The sequence below is a fragment of the Gallus gallus genome, chromosome 3 (genome assembly GCF_016699485.2).
Source record: "Gallus gallus isolate bGalGal1 chromosome 3, bGalGal1.mat.broiler.GRCg7b, whole genome shotgun sequence".
NCBI lineage: Eukaryota > Metazoa > Chordata > Aves > Galliformes > Phasianidae > Gallus > Gallus gallus.
Genome location: NC_052534.1, coordinates 67,804,369 through 67,825,478, shown reverse-complemented (window position 1 = coordinate 67,825,478; position 21,110 = coordinate 67,804,369). Strand labels below are relative to the sequence as shown.

At 41.7% G+C, this 21,110-nt stretch overlaps 1 protein-coding gene across 3 annotated transcripts; it reads right to left on the bottom strand.

Moving 5' to 3' along the window:
* Nucleotides 1-1,068: 1,068 nt before the first annotated feature.
* Nucleotides 1,069-21,108, bottom strand: RTN4IP1 (reticulon 4 interacting protein 1). 3 transcript variants are annotated; one of them, XM_025149351.3, is made up of 9 exons: nt 20,809-21,108; nt 20,354-20,505; nt 19,961-20,029; nt 19,570-19,694; nt 15,051-15,099; nt 13,270-13,406; nt 11,164-11,347; nt 9,755-9,847; nt 1,069-1,214 (listed from the first exon to the last, which is right to left on the bottom strand). In XM_025149351.3, exons 1-9 carry the CDS (start codon nt 21,050-21,052, stop codon nt 1,212-1,214), a joined length of 1,056 nt encoding a protein of 351 aa, XP_025005119.2. In that variant the 5' UTR covers nt 21,053-21,108; the 3' UTR covers nt 1,069-1,211. The 3 variants fall into 3 exon arrangements, with proteins under 3 accessions (XP_025005119.2, XP_419808.3, XP_040553616.1); XM_419808.8 differs by having other exon boundaries at nt 1,069-1,196; XM_040697682.2 differs by lacking the exon at nt 1,069-1,214 and adding an exon at nt 1,223-2,260.
* Between the last annotated feature and the right edge of the window lie 2 nt (nt 21,109-21,110).

Genomic DNA, 21,110 nt, shown 5'->3' with positions numbered 1-21,110 from the left:
CTTACTGAAATTATTCTTAAGTTAGAAAGGTGATTTTTGACAGTTCCGCTTCTATCGTGTGATTTTCTCTGGCACTAATTCCTCTGCTACAGCTGCAGGCTCTGAGGAAGGGGGGTGCTTCTGTGTACAAACAGGTGCACAGGGGTCTGCATTAGCACACGGCTGCTCCTTTTACACCCAGTAATGCACTGCATGGCATGGCTTTTCCACAGCCATAGCTGCACTACAGGAACTGCAGCTCTCAACTGGGAGGTTACCACTTTCCTTTGATCTACCTGTGCAGCTGCAGGTAAGTAACTCACGTGTGTCTCTGACACAGTGGTAGTGTTAAAAACAGACTAACAGCTGCAAACACTTCAACAGCACCAGCTGTGATAGTGGACATGGAAGGAACAGGACCCGATGACTGGCCAAGTCATGTCTGGCCATCCTGCATGAACAATACACTGCTATCATGAGTCGAGCAATTGGAATGATTATCACTTACAGACTGATTTTGTTTCGTCCTTCTACTCAGACTAGTTATGAGAGTTGGTCAAAGTACAACAACCTTGAAGTACAGTTTTGAGATAGCACTGCAACCAGTTCCTACAGGAGAAGTTTACAAGTTCTGAGAATGGACCAGACTGAGTTGTTATACATGTTATGTATATTAATAAAGGGAAACAGAACTGGGGAAAGGAGAAAAGGACAGCATGGGTTCTACATGGACAATCAAATGACTGTCTCACCCTTGCGGTATTTAGCTAAAACCACTGAGAAAACAAAAGCTCCAAACTGAAAATGCTGCCAAGCTTCTCGGGTTCCAACACTTAGGAGTATCCTGCAAAAGTCACAACTACGTTTGTAAGATGGTTTTCATGTAGAAATACCTGAAGAGACATTGGTATTTCTTTTCTGTGTATTAACAGTTTGTAACAGGCAGCATATGAAAGTAACCAAAGAGGCTTTTCTAAAACAAAATGACTTTTAAAATGATTCATTCTTTAAGAGCTTTGTAAGGAGAAACAGATGCTACGTACCGGTTCAGGTTCAAGTTTAAGCATGTGACTGAAGGCACAACAACAATTAGAGTTGCTTTATTTTTTATTAACGACATCAATCACTGTTTTTCCACGTGCGTGTCCTTCTTCTAGTTTCTGAAAGGCCTTTGGAACTTCAGAAAAAGGGAAGACTTGTTCAATAACTGGCTGAATCTGCAGAATAAAGCATCACTGCATTAGGAATAAAATGACCTAGTTTTAGCACCTTCACACTGTTTAAAGAAAGGAGAAGGACTTTTAGGGCAGAAGTTGCTCAGTGCAGTCACCACCTTTTAACTTCTTTTCAGGGACTCTACTGCATGCAGGAGAAGAGTTTTTGCTTTCTCCCTGAGTTTGGATATATCTTTAGTAGCACAGCTCAGAGCCCTAGCCCAGGACTGGGATGCAAAGCTTTAACCTCCCATGTATCTATACGGTTTTCTCGTTAAACCAAGAACCTTTCAAGAGCTTGAATGTTTTAAGATACTTAAAAATCTAGTGCCCATCTGCATCAGTATGTGCCTCACTATGTTCAAAAGACCTGGCTACAAATGAAGTACAAGGAGAAAGTACACTGTTGCTGAATCATTTGGATACACTTGAAAACCCAGCTACTGTGTCTTCATGCTGGCACACATCATGAAGCCTGGCTGGCATCTGCTACTATTTTGGCATTAATTTTGTAGAGTAGCCTTCTGGATTGTTTTAGAGCAATCACTAATAATGAAGGTGAAGCTACCCATTCACTGCGCCCATCAGTGACTAAGGAGCCAGAAAACCCTACCAGTATTTTCTTCAGATATTGCAGTTTGCCAGTGGAGGGAGAAGAAATCCCAACTGCTTCTGAAAATTACTTCTCACCATGTTCTGAGTCACCCTTCCAGAGGCAACAGTAAGCTCTGTCTACACAGGAGCTGCCAGAGCACCTACCCTGAGGCAGGGTTCTTACCTTGTAACCCCTCCTATCAGCCCCTCCTATCTTCCTTTGCTGAACTGATCCCGCTCATCTTAGCAGAGGACATTAGCAACAGATGAGTGTGGAGCCAGCTCTTTCAGTAATAGAAATTTTAAGAATCAAAGATCCAAACGCTCTTCTTATTGTGCTAGAAAAAATCCTTGTTACTTACATCACTGAAAAATATGTTCAGGCCTTTTTGCTGCAGATACCAGCATGCACATTTATCTTGCTTAGCACTCCTAGAACCGGTAATGGCCCTCTCAGTAGGACATGTGCTTTGCTAGGAAAGGAAATGAGACAAGCAGTGTGCCAGTGTCAGAGCAGTGCCTTCTTTCAGAAGCTTTCTTTTACCAGAAGGTGGAGTACCTACACAGACTGCTGCTCAGAACACAGCACTACCAAGGAAAGGTCTCTCACAACATGCACTCCCCTAGCTGGGTGCTAGGCATCCAGCACCCCAGCAGCACAATTGCAATCCAGAAGTTGCCTGCGCTCATACAAGCATCCTCTTCTCACTTACCTTTATTACCTTCAAGTCCAATTACTGCACTAGAGTAACTACTTTTTTTTTTGTTTGAACAGTATTCTAAGGCATCAGCAATCAAACCGTTATACTGCTATCTCTTAATTTTGTTTCTAAGGTGCCCCCTTTTATTATGTCAGCACACACCTAGCAGAAATGTCACATGGCAGAACAGAAAGAAGGAGCGAATCCCTTCAAAGAAAAAGAACTCACAGCTGGTTCCTAAAGAAAGCAATTGTGCCAAGGGATTCACTAAGTGCCTTCAATGTGCCAGGCTGCAGGGCAGGAGGCTGGGTAATGCCTTCCCCTTGTTTGGCCACAGCAAGCACTGCAGCCAGACCCCTAGCAAAGGGAGGAGTAAAAAGCAACAAAAGGGACAGAAAGATGCTGTTTAACACTGCTACTTAACCAGGACATAGATGTGGGTCATAACTAAGTTCAAGTGAAAATCACGTCTAACGGCCTCAAAACCACTTGCATGAGATGTCTGTGGGTAAAGCGAGCATCTGAGTAAACTGCAGCTGCCATGACAATCAGCAGGAGGAACATGCTGCTCCTCAGTCACTGTTCTGAAGAAGACCAACCCTTGCTTTCATAGCAGAAGCCTTCAAAAAAAAAAAAACAACAAACCAAACAAACACCAATCCAGTAACCCTACTGAGCTAAGCACACGTGCAGTGCTTGCACAAGCAGTTACTGTTGATAGCAGCAACAGAGAGATGTGCTTCAGTTCAGAAAAATAAAGAGTATGGAAATGCATGGGCACAGCTGACTCTCTCAGGGCAAGGGGCTGGGAGAAGGGAAAGGGATCACAGGAAAGACTCAGTTCAGCTGTGCAGCGTTGACAGGCACAGGGGTGCCAGGAGTTTGCTTCAGACACGTGCAGTAATTGAGCAAAAAGAAGAACACGTTCAACATTGTGCTACCTGCGGTCCCGTACTGTGGGTTGCAGCTTACAGCCCTGACAGAACTCCCCCTTAGGTGAAGTTCAAAGCATCACGTGTGAAAAGTGGTGACACAGGGATTCAGAGGAACCCCAAATCCAGCCCACAGTTCAAAACACTGTAAGTACTGCAACCACCAAGCACTGAAAGCCCATCTGCTACATTGATGTAACCTCTAGTTCCATTTAAACGCCGGCTTTAGGCAACGCTATAGAGAGCCGTGAATACCGAATTGATGATCCTGACAATCTAGAGCATTAAACGTTTTATCTGGCTGGCTGCTCAGCCCCATTGTTTGAATAACCCCAAAAGGGCTGACCATGTCGCAGCACAGTGATTCACTCAGCCTTTACCATAATCCACTGACTAAGATAAAATTTCTTTCTGTGAACGGACAAACAAGCAGGGAAGCGTCTGCTCTTTGGTGAATGTGTGATAAAAAAAAAAAAAAGAAAAAAGGAGATTAACTGGATAATACGAACACTGCTTATTTACAGCCACACATCAGCTCCTTGCCAGAGGACACCTATTTGTTCAGGGAAAAGGGATTAAACTGAAGTCTGAGAGAGAAAGGATTACACACACCTGCACTGAAATGTTTATCTGAAAACAGGCTGGGGCTGAAAGGTGTTTTCCTCCTCTCCATTCTCTCTGGTGTAGAACATGCTAGAAATGAAGCTAGGTTTCTTGAAATGAACTTTGTGTTTCAAAAAGTAGAAGAGTCGCAGTTGATGCTGATTAGGGCTGTCCTACACAGAGAACAGGAGCAGCACTGCACCCCATCCCACTCCAATCTCACTCCGAGGACGGCAGAGCCTGCCAGGAACCAGTTCCTGTTAGTTTGTAGCTGCTTCCTGCCACTGGAGGGACAGCTACAGCCTTACCAAACCTCAGAGACCCACAGAGCAACCTTAGCTCAAAGGCAAAAAGAAAAGTTCTCTCACGCCAAGGGCGATGACAGTGCATTGGCTCTTCCCCAGGCTCGTGAAGGGCGGCTGTGCGCACACCACAGGGCAGTCCAGCTTTGCAGTGCCTCCCTCCCAGCTGCCGTCTCCTCATACACAAGAATTACGTCTTGGCTGCGAGTCTGGGCATGGCTCATGCGCACGCTCTGCGCAGGGCACTCCCATGCACACAGAGAGAGTTGTGATGTGCCCCACCAATCCTCAGAATCCTCAAATGCTCTTTTTAAATGGAAAAGACCAGCGTGCCATTTAGACTTAGCTGAGCTGAAAGGTAAAGACATGACCGCAGTGCCAAGATGCAGTGTATGAGCCAACGCACAAATGCAGCGCTTGATGTTCTGCTTTGGCCTTCAGTGAGTATCCCTTCAGTGTCAATGAGAGATTTGAACAGAACTCATTACAAAGAACAGCCTGCATCCCATAATTAAACAGTTATCTACTCGATACTTCATCGTCATCTCATGGAAAAAACTGCCTACTCCCATGGTCCTCTTACAAACAGTTGTGTTACCAGACACTCTTTGTTAGTTTGTCAAGCCAAGAAGCATTCTTTAGTATCAAACATGTAACAGCAGCTCACTGTAACTCCTAAGTATCAACTACAATTATTAAAATGCTAGAAGATCAGTCCCAATTAAGCAGGCTATGGTTCAGAGTGTAGAAGAGGTTTAAAAATCTCATGTTCCTTAATTGGCCTTGGCAGCAGCTTCTAGAGAAGACAATAAGGAGCAATAAGAAACTGGAACAAGCCCAGAGGGGCAGCGTGTGCCAGGCTAGCCCAAGTTTAGATCAGCAAAAACGAGGATGAAGATCCAGGGTTTAGTTACTATTCAGCTGTGCTGAAAAATTATTAAGTAAAGCAAAATGCAATTCTGTCTTCAAGAATTCCCGAGCAGTTCTGTTCATGGCAGCTGTTCTGCTGTTTCTACTGGTGATTATACTGATCTAGGGCAACATGACCATATCAACAATACAAAAAAGACTTCACTACAGTTGAACAAAACACCTGAAAGCATATTAAGTATTCTACAAATAGTATAAAAATATCTTTGTCTGACCTGCATCGTCTTCTGTCTCAGCAAACTCAACTCACAACACGCAAGAGTTGTCTTCTTGATCCTACCTTCATTGTTGCACTGGACATGGTTCCTGGCTATGCTAAGAGACCAGTAGTAACTCGCTACAGAATGTGCAATCATATCAGGCTCAGGCAGCACGTTTGATTAAATACCAGATATCTGCTGAAAGTTTTCCAGACCTCATTACGGTTGATGTAAGCTTTCATGCACAAATGCTATTTCTCTGTTTCCCAAGCTTTCCTTTAGTCTTCTTCAGACATTTTATGACGTAACCACAGAGCTTCCATAAAGAGCTTCATCACTTGTAGGAAGAGGTGCAGGTGCCTTTTAATAAAAATCACTACACTTTTGTTGGCCATAATTAAATGCAGATAGAGGTTCCTTCTTGAAGAGGTGGAAGGACTGATTAGACTTTGGCATCCCCTCCTTGATTAATATTTCTGGGCTCTTTGCTTGCCAACCAACCTGGCAAGCAAAAGCACTGCAACAACAACAGATCTAAATGAATGGAAAAGGTACAAGCTTTGCAGTTTAGCACACGAGGAAAGATGGTCATCGGAATGAGCTTGTACAGCACTGCACAGGAAGAAGCACAGCAAGGCCAATGAACAGTGAGCATCCCATCCTTCAATCTGGTACAGCAGACCACTAAATCCAACACAACTTCTCTCTGCAGCAACACGTACACATGACACTGCACAGAAGTTACACAAGTTACAGACATGCAATTGCTTTTCTTATGTGTATCTGTGCTGTAACATTTATCTAGAAGGGAAATAATGCAAAGAATGCCCTATTCATTTCTCTTTCTGAGACTCTACTGCCTCCTTTTAGCCCTACTTCTCTGAAATCAATTTTTGTCCATCTGGTGCAACTTTGCTCTGAGAGAAGTATTAAGCCACCAAAATACCACACACACACACACACACCCCTACGCTGTATTTAAAAGACGCTTCAATTAAAAAGAAATTTTCAGATTTCTGTAGGGTTGTACATTAACCCTCACCCTGCCATGGTCCAGCAACATGCTTAGCACTTTCCCTTACTACTCTAGTGAGTCTCTTGAGCCAGCCTTCCTCCACCAGGCTTTATAAACGGCAAAGTAGGTGCTCAATTATAACTACAGAAAGTTGTAGAAAAACTTCATGAGGTTGATAAATTAACAAGTTAAGCAAGAAAAAAAAAAACAAAAATAAAATTCTAGACTATCAATGTAAAACCCACAACACTAACAACAGATACATCAAACTAATTCCTAAAAAGCTGTTCCATGACAATGCTGCCAGCAGAGACCAGTGATGATGTTTCAGCAACCAGTATGCCAGAAAATCTATGTTCTGAACCAAAGACATTATTGATTTCAGTTGTCTTTAACTCAGAACCCTGTAATTCAAAATGAATACTCTGCCATGGAAGAGATCCCTTGCTTCTGACATGTACTTCGTCTATTGATTTGGCGGAGCCTACGTTAAGCCAACCCTCACTGGCTTGTAATTAACTGAGTTGAACCCACAACAGGGACACCCCAGCAGTTTATAAAGTAGCAAGTATTTCTAAAATTTGACAAGGAAATGCTCAACTTTCTGTGTCCACCACCACCGCAGCAGCCTCCCAGCTCATCAGTCAGCTCACAGCAGGCTCTTGGCAAGACGTTCTGCTGCAAGGCAGAGAAAACAGCTCATAAGCTGAAAATGGTTTTATGATCCCCAGCACTGAGCTGATGTGCAAGAGAATTACAAAGAGAATATTATTCTCCTTCTTTGCCCAACCAGTTTATCAAATTATTTCCCTCTTCTCCCTGTTAAAAAAGGCTGCTCAAAGAACTCATCCTCACAGCTGGCACTTTGCAAAAATCTCTATTCCTTGTTGCAAAGGTCATCTGTGTGAAAACCAAGTATCTTCAAACAAAATACCCTGCTTTGTACCTGTTCATCCACTAAAGGATGGGGACTCCTTTGGCTTTCACAGAGGAAAATGATAGAACACAACTGAACTAAAGATCTGTGTTGGTGCAGAGAAACTACAGAAAAACAACCTGACATACGGATCTGATCTGTATGCTCTTCAAAGCTTCACTTACTATAGCATCACCTCTCTTTAATTTCCTTCATTTAAATCCACCTTCAAGATTTACGCTATCCTAAAAAAATGCTCCTTTCTCAGCAGCTCTCCTATTCATACGTTGCACAACCCCAAGGTGTCTCTAATGGAAGAAAGAATAATTCACTGAAATTTCAGAATAACCAAAATCTCCAGCTCTCAAATCTGTACTCACTCAAAACTAAGTTCAACCACACAAGCTCACTTTGCTGCCATCCTCCAGCCTTCTCCCTATACTTCAGTAGCCCTTTTTGTCCCTAAAATTCTCATTTATTACACTCCAACTAAAACACAAACATTTCTTGGAGGGAGTATACCATAATTCACCGTAATACATCTCTCTCTTCCCCTTTTTCCAAATACCTTCTCTTCTGAATGGATGATCCGCCCGTTTAAGGAAACTCTCGTGTCTTTACAGCAAAACTCAGTCTTACTAACAGCTGTATATATGGACCACAACTGGGACATACAAGACTGTTGACAACACCAGTGTTGGCAATATTTCACAAAGTAGAGCACAATACTGATAGGATGATGACAATGCAGATATACAGCGTGTCATTATGACCTGGTCTTGTTGACACAATTAAAAGAAAAAACAAAAAAGAAACAGGCAAACATGTTCATCCTTGTGATCATCTTGCAACAAAAAGTACATTCAGATATTCATGTATGTATGACATATATTTTAAAAGGCATTACAACTCAGCTGTTCATACTATTAGACAGATGTATACTGATTAAGCCCCATCTCTATTGCATAAACAGGCATTTTTCTAAAGGCTTCCACGGGCATATTCTGCATTTCTGTTTTGCACACAAGGTAGGAGCAGAACACAAAACAAGTTGTGACGAGCTAAGGATCAGGACAAACAGTAAAAACAAAGGCAAGGACGTATCTGTTTCTTAGTCAATTGTAATTCAGTTGTATGATTGGATGAACTCATAGGATGAGAAGCGCCTTCCAGGGTTTCTTATCTAGACTGTAAAATAAGGCATAAAGCATTGCACACAGCGCAATGTGGAGCGGTGTAAAACCAACAAGGATCACCATTCACCACAGCTTATTTGCTTCTATAACCTTTGTTAATGAGTAGATAACTTTTTAGGAAACAGACTGTATCTCACAACACTCACAACAAAGGAGTGGCTGAATTGAGAAAGATTCTTATTCTGAGCAGCAGCACTGAAAAAGCAAATATAAGCAAGCAGATACTGTGATAGAAATTTCTAGAACATAATGCATAAAGAATAAAGGCAATCCAAACTCAATAGTCCTTGAGAGCGCTAGACTGTTCTAAGCATGCACAGATTTTGAGTGCAAGATGGTCTGGCAGCTCACTAATCAGAATGATGAGTCGCCAGGGCATACTTCTCTACTTAGGCACCATGCAAAAAGATGAACAACAACTATCCATATTCTGTGCTCTGAAAATGTTAACAACATGAAGTTCCCCAGAAGAGAACATGCCAGGACCTACAGCACCACACATCCAATATGCAAACATGTAGTTGACCTCTCAGTCTCACATGCATTTTGTAACAAGTTCATAAACCTGAAAAGATGTCAAACTCTGAGATTCCCCAAAAGCTTATGAACACCCACAAGATTTCAGGTCATTGTGCTGAATCATCACAATTATACTCTGAAGCACTGAAATAACCAGACAGCAGTCTGCTAACAGAGATCACTCATAGTCTGCAATAAGCTGAACATTCTTGTTCTGTGCACATTACACGCAGGACTCCTGATCATCTGTGCCAGGGGATTTGCATATGCAGACATACATGCAGCCATGTTCTTCCTGACCAAATGAACCAACCAAGGCCTCTAAAAGCTTATCATTTTCAACATCAGAGCTTACACTAAATAATTCCCGCTAGCAAAGAACCAAATCACTGGGCACTCTTTCCTCACAACTTAATGCATCTGAGTTTTTTAAAAGGAGTAGGATGAAGAAGGAGAAAGAACAGTCTTAAGTATTATAAATACCTAAACTCAACACCAAAGGCATAAGTTAGAAATCAGAGCAAATCAGTTGTTAGCTTCTCTTCCCCGCTGTGATTCGTAACAATATATTACTTAATTGCGAATTAAATCATTTTTGAGTCAAAGCAGCATCTCTTTCAGCACAAAAACTTAAATAACCATTGCTGACATACCTTTCCTGAGTCAACTAGTTGTGCTATTTCATCCAAACTTGGTCCACTTGGCATAAAGAAGGCCCACCGATAATGGACTCCTTTCAAGAGATGCTGCAAGAAAGATCACAAATGTATTTTTTAAATAACAAGAGGAAACTGAAATGGGAACTAAAAGTAAGAACAGAAGCCTCAGAGAAACAATTTAATGGAAAAAATACGAACGTTTTTTGCCAGAGTCTAAAAAAGAAGTTACCTAAGCACATGGATTAATTGTACAGACAGGGATGCTGTATTACCACAATAGGATCAGGGTGAATTTTGTGTCGAGTTGCAAAAGTCACCTTGTTGAGAAAAACAACCACCGAGTCTCTGCAGCTGGAAATAGCATTATTTCTTATGGAGGAGAGAAATGGTGCTACATGTTCATACACATTCACAAGGAGCATGAAATAAATCTACCAATATGACACTTAGAACTTTCCACCTCAGTGTCAGTGATTAAATTTTCCACCATCATATCTGCCAAAGTCGTCACCATCTGATGACAGATGGCAGCTCACGCAAAAAGCATTCCAAGAAGATCACACAAGCACAAGTCAAGAGCACTTTCTTTGAGAAAGCTGTTATAGGCAGAAGTCTTTACCTGCCAAAACCAGCCGACTTTTAATGTGCGCCATACAATGCTCTTCATCGTGAAAACATGCAAACTGAGAAATCATGTTATGTGACTTCTTTCCAGGCTTTCATTTTTTGAGATTTCCTTTGAAAACATTGTTACTGGACCTAGAATCTCACTCAGCCTCATCACAGAAATACCATGGAAACAACTTGAAAAGCAATCACTTGGAAAGCAAGTACACATGTTGAGAGAAGAACAAATTCTAAAAAGCCTCACTGGGAGAATGCTTTAAACTAGAGAAATCAGTATCACCATGCAGCCACATGAACATGGAAGAGATGAAAGCAATCACTTCTATTACTCCATGGTGCTGGTATAGGAGGAAGAGAATCAGTAAATGTTTTGAGAGAAACCCTGACCAGCCTAAGGCAAGTGGTAAAATTACCCGTGCTTCAACGAGGCAGGGATTTCTTCTGTTCACTATGAAGCACTAGGCGCCAGCAGGACTCACCAAGAGGCCACGTGGAAAAGGCAACACACAATAAGGAATCGAGACTACAAAGCACCCTAGACTACTATACTTACACACATAGATATATGTATACATGGGGGCGATGCTGGGTTTTGTTGGGTGTTTTTTTTGGTGCAAGACAGGAGACAGAATCAAAACGCATCCAAGTATACTTAATGATACATGAGGAAAATAAGAAAGATGTCTCCAGATGAACCGCATGACTACTGCCTAAGCCACAAAGGAAGCCACGAGGCTGCAGCACAGCATTCTAGAATGCAGGATTTTGTCAAATACCTTCACGGTTTTGGAGCCTATCGTGACTCCTGTTTGCAACATGCCATCAGCCACTCCAAGTCTGTCCACGTTGATCAAGAAAGGCGTCACTAAGGTAACGTATGTTGCTCCCGACCATTTCTTCAGCAGATCTAGTGCCCACTTCTCAGTGGATCCACCGACATTATCTAGGATGAAATCAAATCTGGAGACACGTAAAGAACAGGCTCAAAGTCACGATACAGGGAAAATAATCATAAATGAACTGACATATGAAACTGGTTGTAGTTCACATTTCTACTTGTCACTGCAGTACGTTAAAATAACCTGCCTGCAAGACAGCAGCAAGCAACCCTGTGGCTTCAACTAAATCTCAGTTTTACCATAGAAAAGGAATTAAAATTACAGGTTATGGTCCATTCACTGCATAGCAGATAGAGGCTGTTTCAATAATTAAATGGCCCCTAACTCCAAAAAGCAGACTCTCAGATGCACAGTAACATTCTCTGTTTGCTTGAAGCCCTCTAGAGCTTTCTCTCTTCATGCCTCTGACTGAAATTACTGAAACATTCTTGAGATTTGGTCCTAACGTTGAACAGAATGCTATGTATGTCTGAACTCTGGTCTGGACTCCTGCCCTGACTAGGAACATCTCCTGTCCATGCTGTATTCACACAGAAGCCAGTTCCACTGGCCAAAGTTACATAAATAAATTATTGACATCTCATCTCTACTGACAGCTCTTCTCTCCGCATCTCCCTGTTTGAAATAGAACTTCACAAAGCAAAGGGTCTAAAACAATTTCTTCACATTATGGTTATATGCAACCACTGGCAACAAGGCACACTTTTAGCATTCACTCTTATTATCCCAGCACATGAACCTGTAAGGGCTGAACATGGCAACTGGGAGACACTGTACCTATTCTGTTAGATACACACCTCACTCTCTGCTGTAAATTTTCAGCAATCTCCAGATAGGAATAGATGCACTAAAGATTACATAAATAGATAATAGATTACATAAATGCATATACCTCATCTAACAAATCCACAAATAAAAGGAAAAATACTTTATGTAAATAGATGGAAAAGTTTTCCTGACTGTCTTTCAAGGGTGTGATTTCACATTATAGTTGAGTCAACCTAACAGCTGTCAACACAATGGAATTTAACGCAGTGAGAATTAATGGTCCAGAAAAGCTCACTATGGAGTTTGAAGAGTCGATACAATTGAAAAGAGGAGGGCTATAGGATCCTTCCTCTCAGTACACATAACTGATGGGCTTAGCTACATCACAAAACTGTACTCATATAAAGGCTCACAGCTCCTAAAAATGTCTGTTTGCTAGAATGGATGTTTAGCATTTAAGATCTTGAAGAGCAGAATTTAGCAAATATAGCACTGCTTGCAAACTGTTAATTTTTGTATATTCTGCTCAGACAGCACCAACACCCTCACAAATGATCTTTTGGGAATCACACCCCGGTAAAAGGGTACATACCTCTGTAGAGCAGTTAACTGTAAGATTATTCCGTCGATTGAATGGTTTCTATTTCTCCACCCAGATTATCACCCAGGCTACTTAAAACATATCAGCTGTGACCAGATAAATGTGATTATTCAGAGGCAGCTGTACCCAATGTTACAGGAATCCACTCCCAGCTGTGTTTCACAGTAGCTACAGGACTGGAGGCAGGTCACTAAACTGCTTCCTGACATAATTCTTCCACGTAGAAGATAGGTTTTTCTATTTACGAACCTCACAGAGGATTCCTGAGACTTGTTTTGATTTATTCATGCCTTTTTAAGTACTCCCAGATCCTACAACAGAAGTTGACAAAGCTGATCAAATCGTGGTCCTCAGAAGCACATGAAAGTGTGAGCTTGTCTTCACAAACCCAATTAAGTGGCTTAATCTTACAGTGAAATCTGTGCTTGCAATACTCACTTGGCAAATTATGTTAAAAAAAAAAAAGGACTGGGATGAATTTGCTTTAGGAAATAAGGCTTTAGAAGTGGGCAAAAAAAGAAAAGGAGTCCTGACAGACTGCAGCCCAGAATCAAAAGGCAGAAGGACTGATGGCCAACTCCTTCACCTGAGTATTAAGCAACACAAACACGTACGAGGGTAAGGTTTTAAGCTGCTGTTCCAAACTTCCAGATTTGTAATCAATCACATCATCCGCTCCAAGCTTTCTCATCAGTGTGCCAGCATCGTGGGAACAGACTGCTGTCACGTGAGCACCCCACGCCTTCACTAGCTAGAAACAGGAGAAAAAAAAATGCGAAGGTTTAAAATTTAGTGAGAAACACTTAACAAGAAAAAAAAAATCATTATTATATTACACAAGGTAACGTATCACATATCAAACAACGGTTAGAACTTACTGATATTTAAGGCAAATGGTAGAGGACAGAGCTGGGGTGGCTGAGGAGGGATTTTCCATGCAATTTGCAAATAGTAGCTCTCAGGAGAAATAAGACTCCAAATAAAATACTCAGTTTGTCTTCTGAATCTGCTAACTCGGACTATGCATTTAGAAAGCTAACGATCTATAAAACTGTCAGCAGATCAACCACTGCAGGGATTTAATTTTATCTTCCTTCCCATTCATTAAGTATTCCATACCTCTATCTCACTGTAAATAGAGTACTAATAATGAGAAAAAGTAATCTCTGATTTATCTCAAGGAGTACGTCAGGTTAGCTCTTCTGCTCCAGAATGTAAAGCAAAGGAAAGGATTTCTGCTAGTTATTCATCTCTTCTGTAAATCTCATTCAAAAGATTCACACTTTTTTAATTGACTCTGGATTAATTAATAATTAATCATCAGATTAATTAGGTAGAAATCACAACTAGCCAATGGTCGGACAGCCTTTCCCACTGATCTAACTTATCCACCTGCTTTATCATGGATCAGGCAAATAGTGTACCACTAAAACTCTCCTGAGAGCTTCTTAAAACCATTCTGTTTATGGTCTAGCAACACAGAAGACAGTGATGCAATCACTCAAGGCATATATATACTTTTTATATTCTCAAGAGAAAGCTATTTCTACACAAGGTGACACCAATTAGAATAAAAATCCCTGAATTAAATGAGAGCATAGAAGGAGGATGTTCCACTATTAAGGATATTCAGTAGAAGACTGGTCAATAAAAGACTGCTGACTCTCCAAAGGTTAGGGCAACTGGAAAGAAGGAATGCAAGAAGGCAACAAGGCAAAGACAATGATGGAATGTTAATGTAAGCCACTATGCTTTCCCTAGACTGCTCGTGAAAGCTTCATGCCTCCTGTATCACTGTCCACCCACGACAGCTATAATTGCTACCATAGTACAGACAATCACAACTGCAATCATCTACATACTCCATCATTTCTTTACTCAAATGCCAAGTTCTTTTCACATTTATGGAGCAGAGATGACTGAAAGAAAATGAAAACAAGTGACAATTTGCAAGTTTTGCAAATGAAGAGATTTCTTCAAATTAAGGGATTGCGAATGCCCCCTCCCTGGAAGCACTCAAGGCCAGGCTGGATGGGGCTGTGAGCAACCTGGTCTAGAGGGAGGTAGCCCTGCCTATGGGGGGTGGGGAGGTAGAATTAGATGATCTTAAAGGTCCCTTCCAACTCAAACCATTCTATCACTCTATGATTCTGATTCCTGCACCTAAACTGTATTCTAAAAATGTATTCTTTTAGTAACTACGCTCCCTATACCATTACTTTAAAGCCCCCTTTTTCCTACTAATACAGTGTAACAAACGGAATGTAGCAAGTCCCAAAACTTTTAGAGCTCTGACAGCTCAATGAGTGGCTTCCTATTTCAGTCCCTCAACTCCCTTCCTTTGTACCTACTGAACGGTCTGAAGATGCACCCTGGGCATGCTGTGTTATATTACCTGTACAGCAAATGTGCCAACTCCTCCAGAAGCTCCTAATATTAACACTCTGTAAGAGAAAATGAACATTTATTGAACAGCTCTTCAAGCAAATGGTATAGCAACTATTTATTCTTATGTCTCCAACATAAATTACTATAAGCAAAACACTTATTTGTCATTCAGTATTACTTTATGGTTAACTCTTCAGATACCCAATAACGTGATTTAGCACAGCTCTCATCCTGCTTCCTGTGCTAAGAGCATTAGCTCATTGCAGCCATACTGACTTCCTCGTATGTGCTTTCCACTAATTCGAGAAAGTAGAGCTGTCAACATCTATCACGAGAAAAAGATAATCCTGTCTCTGTCCACACTGTCCCCAATTTAATTGCTTGGTTTGGAACAAAGTCAGTAAGAATCTTTCTGTCTTCCAGACCCTGTTGTCACTTTTCCTAAAGAAAAAATTAGATTGTGCTAACATTTTACACAAATTGATGCTATCTAGCAGACATAGTTCAGTGTCACATTACTTAGAGAGACCAGGGACTGCAGAATATATGGAGCATAATTTTCCAGTACCCCCTGAACATTTATCTAAAAGACAAACAATGGCGTTGCAGCCTCATTACAAGCAAGTTCTATTAAATTATCTGAAGAAAATGGCAGCAGAATTGCACTCGTTCAGTGCATCTTGGCAACACCCTGTAAAATGCCCACTTCTTGAAGCTAGTAAACAAGTAAGAAAACAGATGCATATCACCAAATTATTATCAAACAAGAGTTCATTTTAACTGAGCACATCATCCTAAATTTCATACCAATTAATGCAGCTTCAAAGGTGTGAAAACCTTAATGCTACAGCAGCCTAATCACTGTTCAATAATTACACCTAAGTATTTTTATTAATTAGCTGAACTTCAAGAAGGGAATCAGTGAGAAAGCCTTGCAGGCGAAGCTACAAATGGTGTTTCAACTTCGGACTCGTTTGCTCGTTCTACAACAAAAGGTACGTCCAAAATGAAGTCTTGGCATAGGGCTGTGGAGAATCACATTTCTCAGAACTTCTGTTTGCCAGAAAAATTTCAGGATTTTCAAAAGCTGCTGATGTTCCTGTTTTATATCTCGCCGTGCTGGATGGATGCTGAGGGAAATGGCTTTTACAATGCAAAATTGCACTAGACAATCTAGAGTATCAGTTGACAAAAATTCTTTGAAGTAACCTAAGAGACCTGGCTTTGGTCACAGCATCCACTCTAAAATGGATACTCTTCTGAAACTCATCAGATTCTATTCCCTGTTTCACTCATCTAAACTTGCAGAGTTCAGGTGAAGAATTTGAAACCACAATGCCTGCTGCTTTGAAACCTGCCAAAATGTACTTATGCCCAGAACCATGCTTCTAACAACAGATGTCTGAAGCAACATTTATATTCAGATCTGATTATGCTTGAAAAGTCACAGGGATACTATGCTCACGATAGCGGGTTAAGCTCATCTTTATCATTACAAAAGACAGCTACTGTTAACTCCTTCCAAGAAACCCTCCCCCAAAGAAACAGAAAACACCCCATCAAACCGTCTTTCCAATTTTACTCCCTGTCTAAAGGTCATTTCCTCCAATTACAGAATTTGAAGAAAGCTGTAATTTCAAAACATGCATTTTGCTTGAGGACTGATGCAACACGTTCAGCTGTGGGGAGCCGCTTGGCTATGGCTTCAACAAACATGCTCACTATTCCCAAAGCAGAAGTAAGATCCGGATTTATTTTCTATGTTGCCTGGGCTATTTCCCACCAAAACTTCTAATTATTAGAAGTTCATACACAGCGACCTTAAGAAAGCTCTCTGCTTTACAAACTATGCCTATGCGCTAAGGGCATCTCAGCTTAACTGAGTGATGTGCCACCCTCCAGGCCAAAAGAGAAGTGACTCAAACCCACAAAGCAGGTCACCACCCTCACACACACTGCACAGCACTCGTCCTGGGATGTGCATGCTGCTGTGGCTGTCACACATCCGCACACATGCTTTCAACACAGAAGTCCTTGTATCATCAGGAGGTATGTGTGTCACAGCTCAGCAGCTCAGTGTTTTGTACAGTGTTGGAGACAGGGCACACAGCTTGGTGTAACTTAAGGATGCGGGAAAGCATGTGACAGTGGAAGAGCTGTTGGAAAATAAAATCAAATTCCATTTGATTATGCCAACAAAATGTCCCTAAACATTTATTCTTGCATCAAGAAGCGTATACCCTATCAAGAATTATTGCAGCCTATACTCACATTGAAATTCTCATCAGATAAAACGATGAAATAACACACTCTGAAAAAAAACAACCCTGAGTTACTGTATCATTCCAATGTTCATTTGAAATATGTAAACCAGGAGTGTCATTTTAACAACCCCCAGTAGCATAATCCTAAAGTATCTCTCCCCAGTAAACTCCAACATACAAAATGTTTACTCTGCATTTATATGAAGACCCTCATTCCTTATCAACATAAAAGCTTTCAAGGTCTTATCGAACAGTCATGTTTTAACATGCTTTTTGTGAACACAGCAAGGAAGGTTTAACAGCTTTTGTTGAACACCCATATTCCCTTTCTACTGAAGCAGGACCCTCACCCACAAGCAGTTCATCAGGTTATTATCCAGAGAGAACTTGAAAACCACAGAGTTGTTCTTAACGTTCTGGATAACCAGCACATTCACTTTTACCTTGTGCAAGAACACTGATGTAAATTACAAGGATTTAGGATAAAAGCTGTGGCAAAATGACTAGAGCCACAGTGAAGCAGGAGACATCACAAACAATGTGAGCACACTTCAGGTAACTCCTAAGAACGAAGTTTGGGAAAGTGCAGCAGGTTGTCCTGTCAGATCAGGGTACAGGCATTGTGGGACTGACAGCAAGTACTTGTAGTTAAGCCCACCCTTCCACCTTAGAGAGGCAAGGAAAACAAAACACACCAGTAGAAACACTTGTTGTTTCTAAGATGTCTTAATACTGCAATAAAGTACCAGTGAAGGAGCTTTCCTCAAGGAATACAGGTACTGTTTCAAAATCAGACACATTCTTACACACCCTTCTACGTAGCTATTTACACACACCTACAGGAGACAAAAAGACCAACATAAAATTACTCGTGCAGGCAACTTCTTACTGACACATTCAATTATTACAAGAAATTAAGAAATCTGAGGTAAATTCTTGCCTCACAAGATTACTGCTTTGAATTTTTTCAGTGACAGAACAATTACATACTTGTTAGGAACCTTAAAGTAAATGTTACATGTGAAGATGTGATGTAACTGCAGCTTGCATATCACTTTTAACAATCTAAACACTTACCTGAAGACTGGTAAGATACTTTAAATGAGATTAGCCCGTCAACAGATTTCTAGGTTAATTCTATTTACATATGAAAATTAAGATAACAAACAATAATCTAAATATTTAAGAAATAGAAAAAGATGTTCCATGTTATCACTGGCTGGAAGTTAATTTCAAACGTCTCTGAAATTATTTCAGATCTTGCAATTTGTTTTCCCAGAACATTACACTTAGAACAAACAGTGTGTATTTTGGTGATGAAATTTACCATGACACACGAAAAATTGATCTCTCAATTACTTTCTAAAGAGCTGGGTGGAGAATTTCAGTAAATCTGGTATCCTTTGCTATGTGTTGCATTACAACAGTTCATACCCCAGCCACGAGGAGGTCAGGCAACTAGATTCCTATTGCCCAATTATTCTTTTATGACTTAAACTTTTGAGACAGCCTTGTAGTTTTAGTGATTGTTTTGCTACCTATTTATACATCTCCATTATGAGGCGAAAAATGTGCTCCAGACTTTCAAAGTGTTTACCCTCTCCCGACCTTCACCTGCCATTGTCAGACTAACAAGCTGACAAGGGAAGCCAATTTTTTACTGTTTGGCTGCTAGTCTTGCCTGTTTTCCCCTCCTTTTCTACCTTCCCACCCTTATTAAATGAGTTCTGTCCCACTGGTCAAATGAGACCCAGTCACTGTTTTCCAAAAAGCTGGCAAACCAGCCTGCCTCAAGTTGTTCCTGCATGCAGGAGTGAACCTCAGTGAAACACACCTCTGTGACTGAGAGGACTTCCTGTGAGCTGATGAGATGTTTAAGAGAGAGATTATCATATTTGGGCAGCTGCTCTTGTGAGCAGAAAGGCAGTCCCAATACATTTCTGAAGATACCATCCTTAAATTATCTATATAGTCACACAGAGTACATATACATTAGACTGCTTCTATATAGTCACTACTTAAAGGAAGAGAGGCAGTGCCAGCAAGTGGCTGTAAAACTTCAGTTAGGCTCCACATCTGAATCTCCCTCTGAAATAGCCTCTTCCTTAGCAGCTGCACAGACTGAACCTGGCATCTTCAGGCCAGTGTACCTTTGTGAATGCCGTGGCCTAACAGCCTTCAGCACTGCTAGACATGTCTTAGGAGCTGCTGATCAGCATAAAAAAGAAACACTGTATTTTAGCACCAGCACTAGTTGCTTACCTTTTCCCGCTGCAATTACTTTGGTTCAGTCCTCCAACTTTGTTAATCGCAGACCACGCTGTGAGACCTACATACGGTAAGGAGGCAGCTTCTACGTGACTGAGACATTTTGGCTTAAAAGATACCTGAAATAAAAATCAGTCTTATCTAAATCACACAGCGGATCCTATGTGATACGGAAACATTTAAATCAGCTTTACTGAACTGCAAATCGTCTATTGCACATTTTCAACTATCTTGTCTAGCAGGAGCATAGATCAAGTCAAATAGCAAAATAGCAAGAAACGGACAGCAATTTAGGCATCAGAGGAAAAGAAGAAAAAAAAAAAGGAGAATATCAGTATTTACAATTTGGGTTTGTCACCTGTTACCCACATTTGTGCAGGTTTACCTCATTTGCACTAGCTACCACAAACTCCGAGAGGGTGCCTTGTTTCCACGGAGGAATTGCTGCCCATACCTAAAAACAAGCAGAAAACAACTACCAATTTCCGTGCACAAAACCATACCCACATGGAAAAGTTACACTCAGTAAAGAAATCCTACTCCAATTTGCCAGAATTTAAATATCAAAAGAGAAATTAACTTGCAGACACAAGTTAGGGAAAGGTGTTTGGCAGAGAAAAAACACAGCAAAGACAGTGTTCTAAAAATGTACTGCAAGACAGGCCAGATTCAGAGTGCAACAACATAACAATCTTCTTGCTAAGGATGGGCAGCTGAACAGCTCCTGGTGTATTTTAACTACGTGCTTATAGAAATAAAATCAGACCAGTGGTACCACCTCATCTCCAGGCTTGAAATAAGACACACTTAGTCCACATTCCATGATAACACCTGAGGCATCTCGACCAAGCGTTAGTGGAAACTCAGTGTCCATGCTCTTGATTTTCAGGGGATCCCGCTTCATATTCAAAGCAGTTGCACCGTAACCACCTAGAAGACACGAAGTCAGCCACCACATACCTTGGTGGGCTGCATTTGGGCGCACATACCCATCCCACACAGCTCATCCCCACAGAGGTTAGTCCCTAAGACACCTACACCTCCAGGGACGGTGACTCCACCACCACCCTGTGCAGCCCGTGCCACTGCCTCACCGCTCTGACAAATTGCTCCTAATCTCTAGGCTGACCCCCCTCCTCCCCTCAGGGCAACTTAAGGCCCGGTCCCAGCCCACCATCTCACACCCCCGCCTCTCAGAAGCGCGGTAAGTGCCGCTCGGACCCCGCCACTTACTTCTCATGCTAAGGTCTATGGGGTTCAAGCTGGCGGCGTGAACCTTAACAATGACCTCGTTGGGGTACTGTATGACGGGGAACACCATGTCCCGGGTGAAGCGCAGCACCTCGTTGCGGCCGTACCGGTCGATGACCCACGAGGGCATGGCTGACCGCGCCCGCGGAGAGCCGCGGAGGCCGCGCACCGGCGGCCGCTGCCCGCCCCGCCGCGCTGCCCACTGCAGCGCTCTACGCGCCAGCATGGCTGGGACCAGCGCCCGCCGCGACCGTGCCCGTATCCCAGACCCTGTCCCCCCCCGG

Bases quoted from the DNA above. Each gene is read 5' to 3' on its own strand.
- RTN4IP1 (XM_040697682.2), bottom strand. From the start codon at position 21,052: ATGCTGGCGCGTAGAGCGCTGCAGTGGGCAGCGCGGCGGGGCGGGCAG. The intron at 15,100-19,569 runs GTAAGCAACTAG...TTTCTCTTACAG, and splicing joins AGTAATTGCAGCGGGAAAAG to AGTGTTAATATTAGGAGCTT. The intron at 9,848-11,163 runs GTATTTGACAAA...TCTTTCTTGCAG, and splicing joins TAGGCTCCAAAACCGTGAAG to CATCTCTTGAAAGGAGTCCA.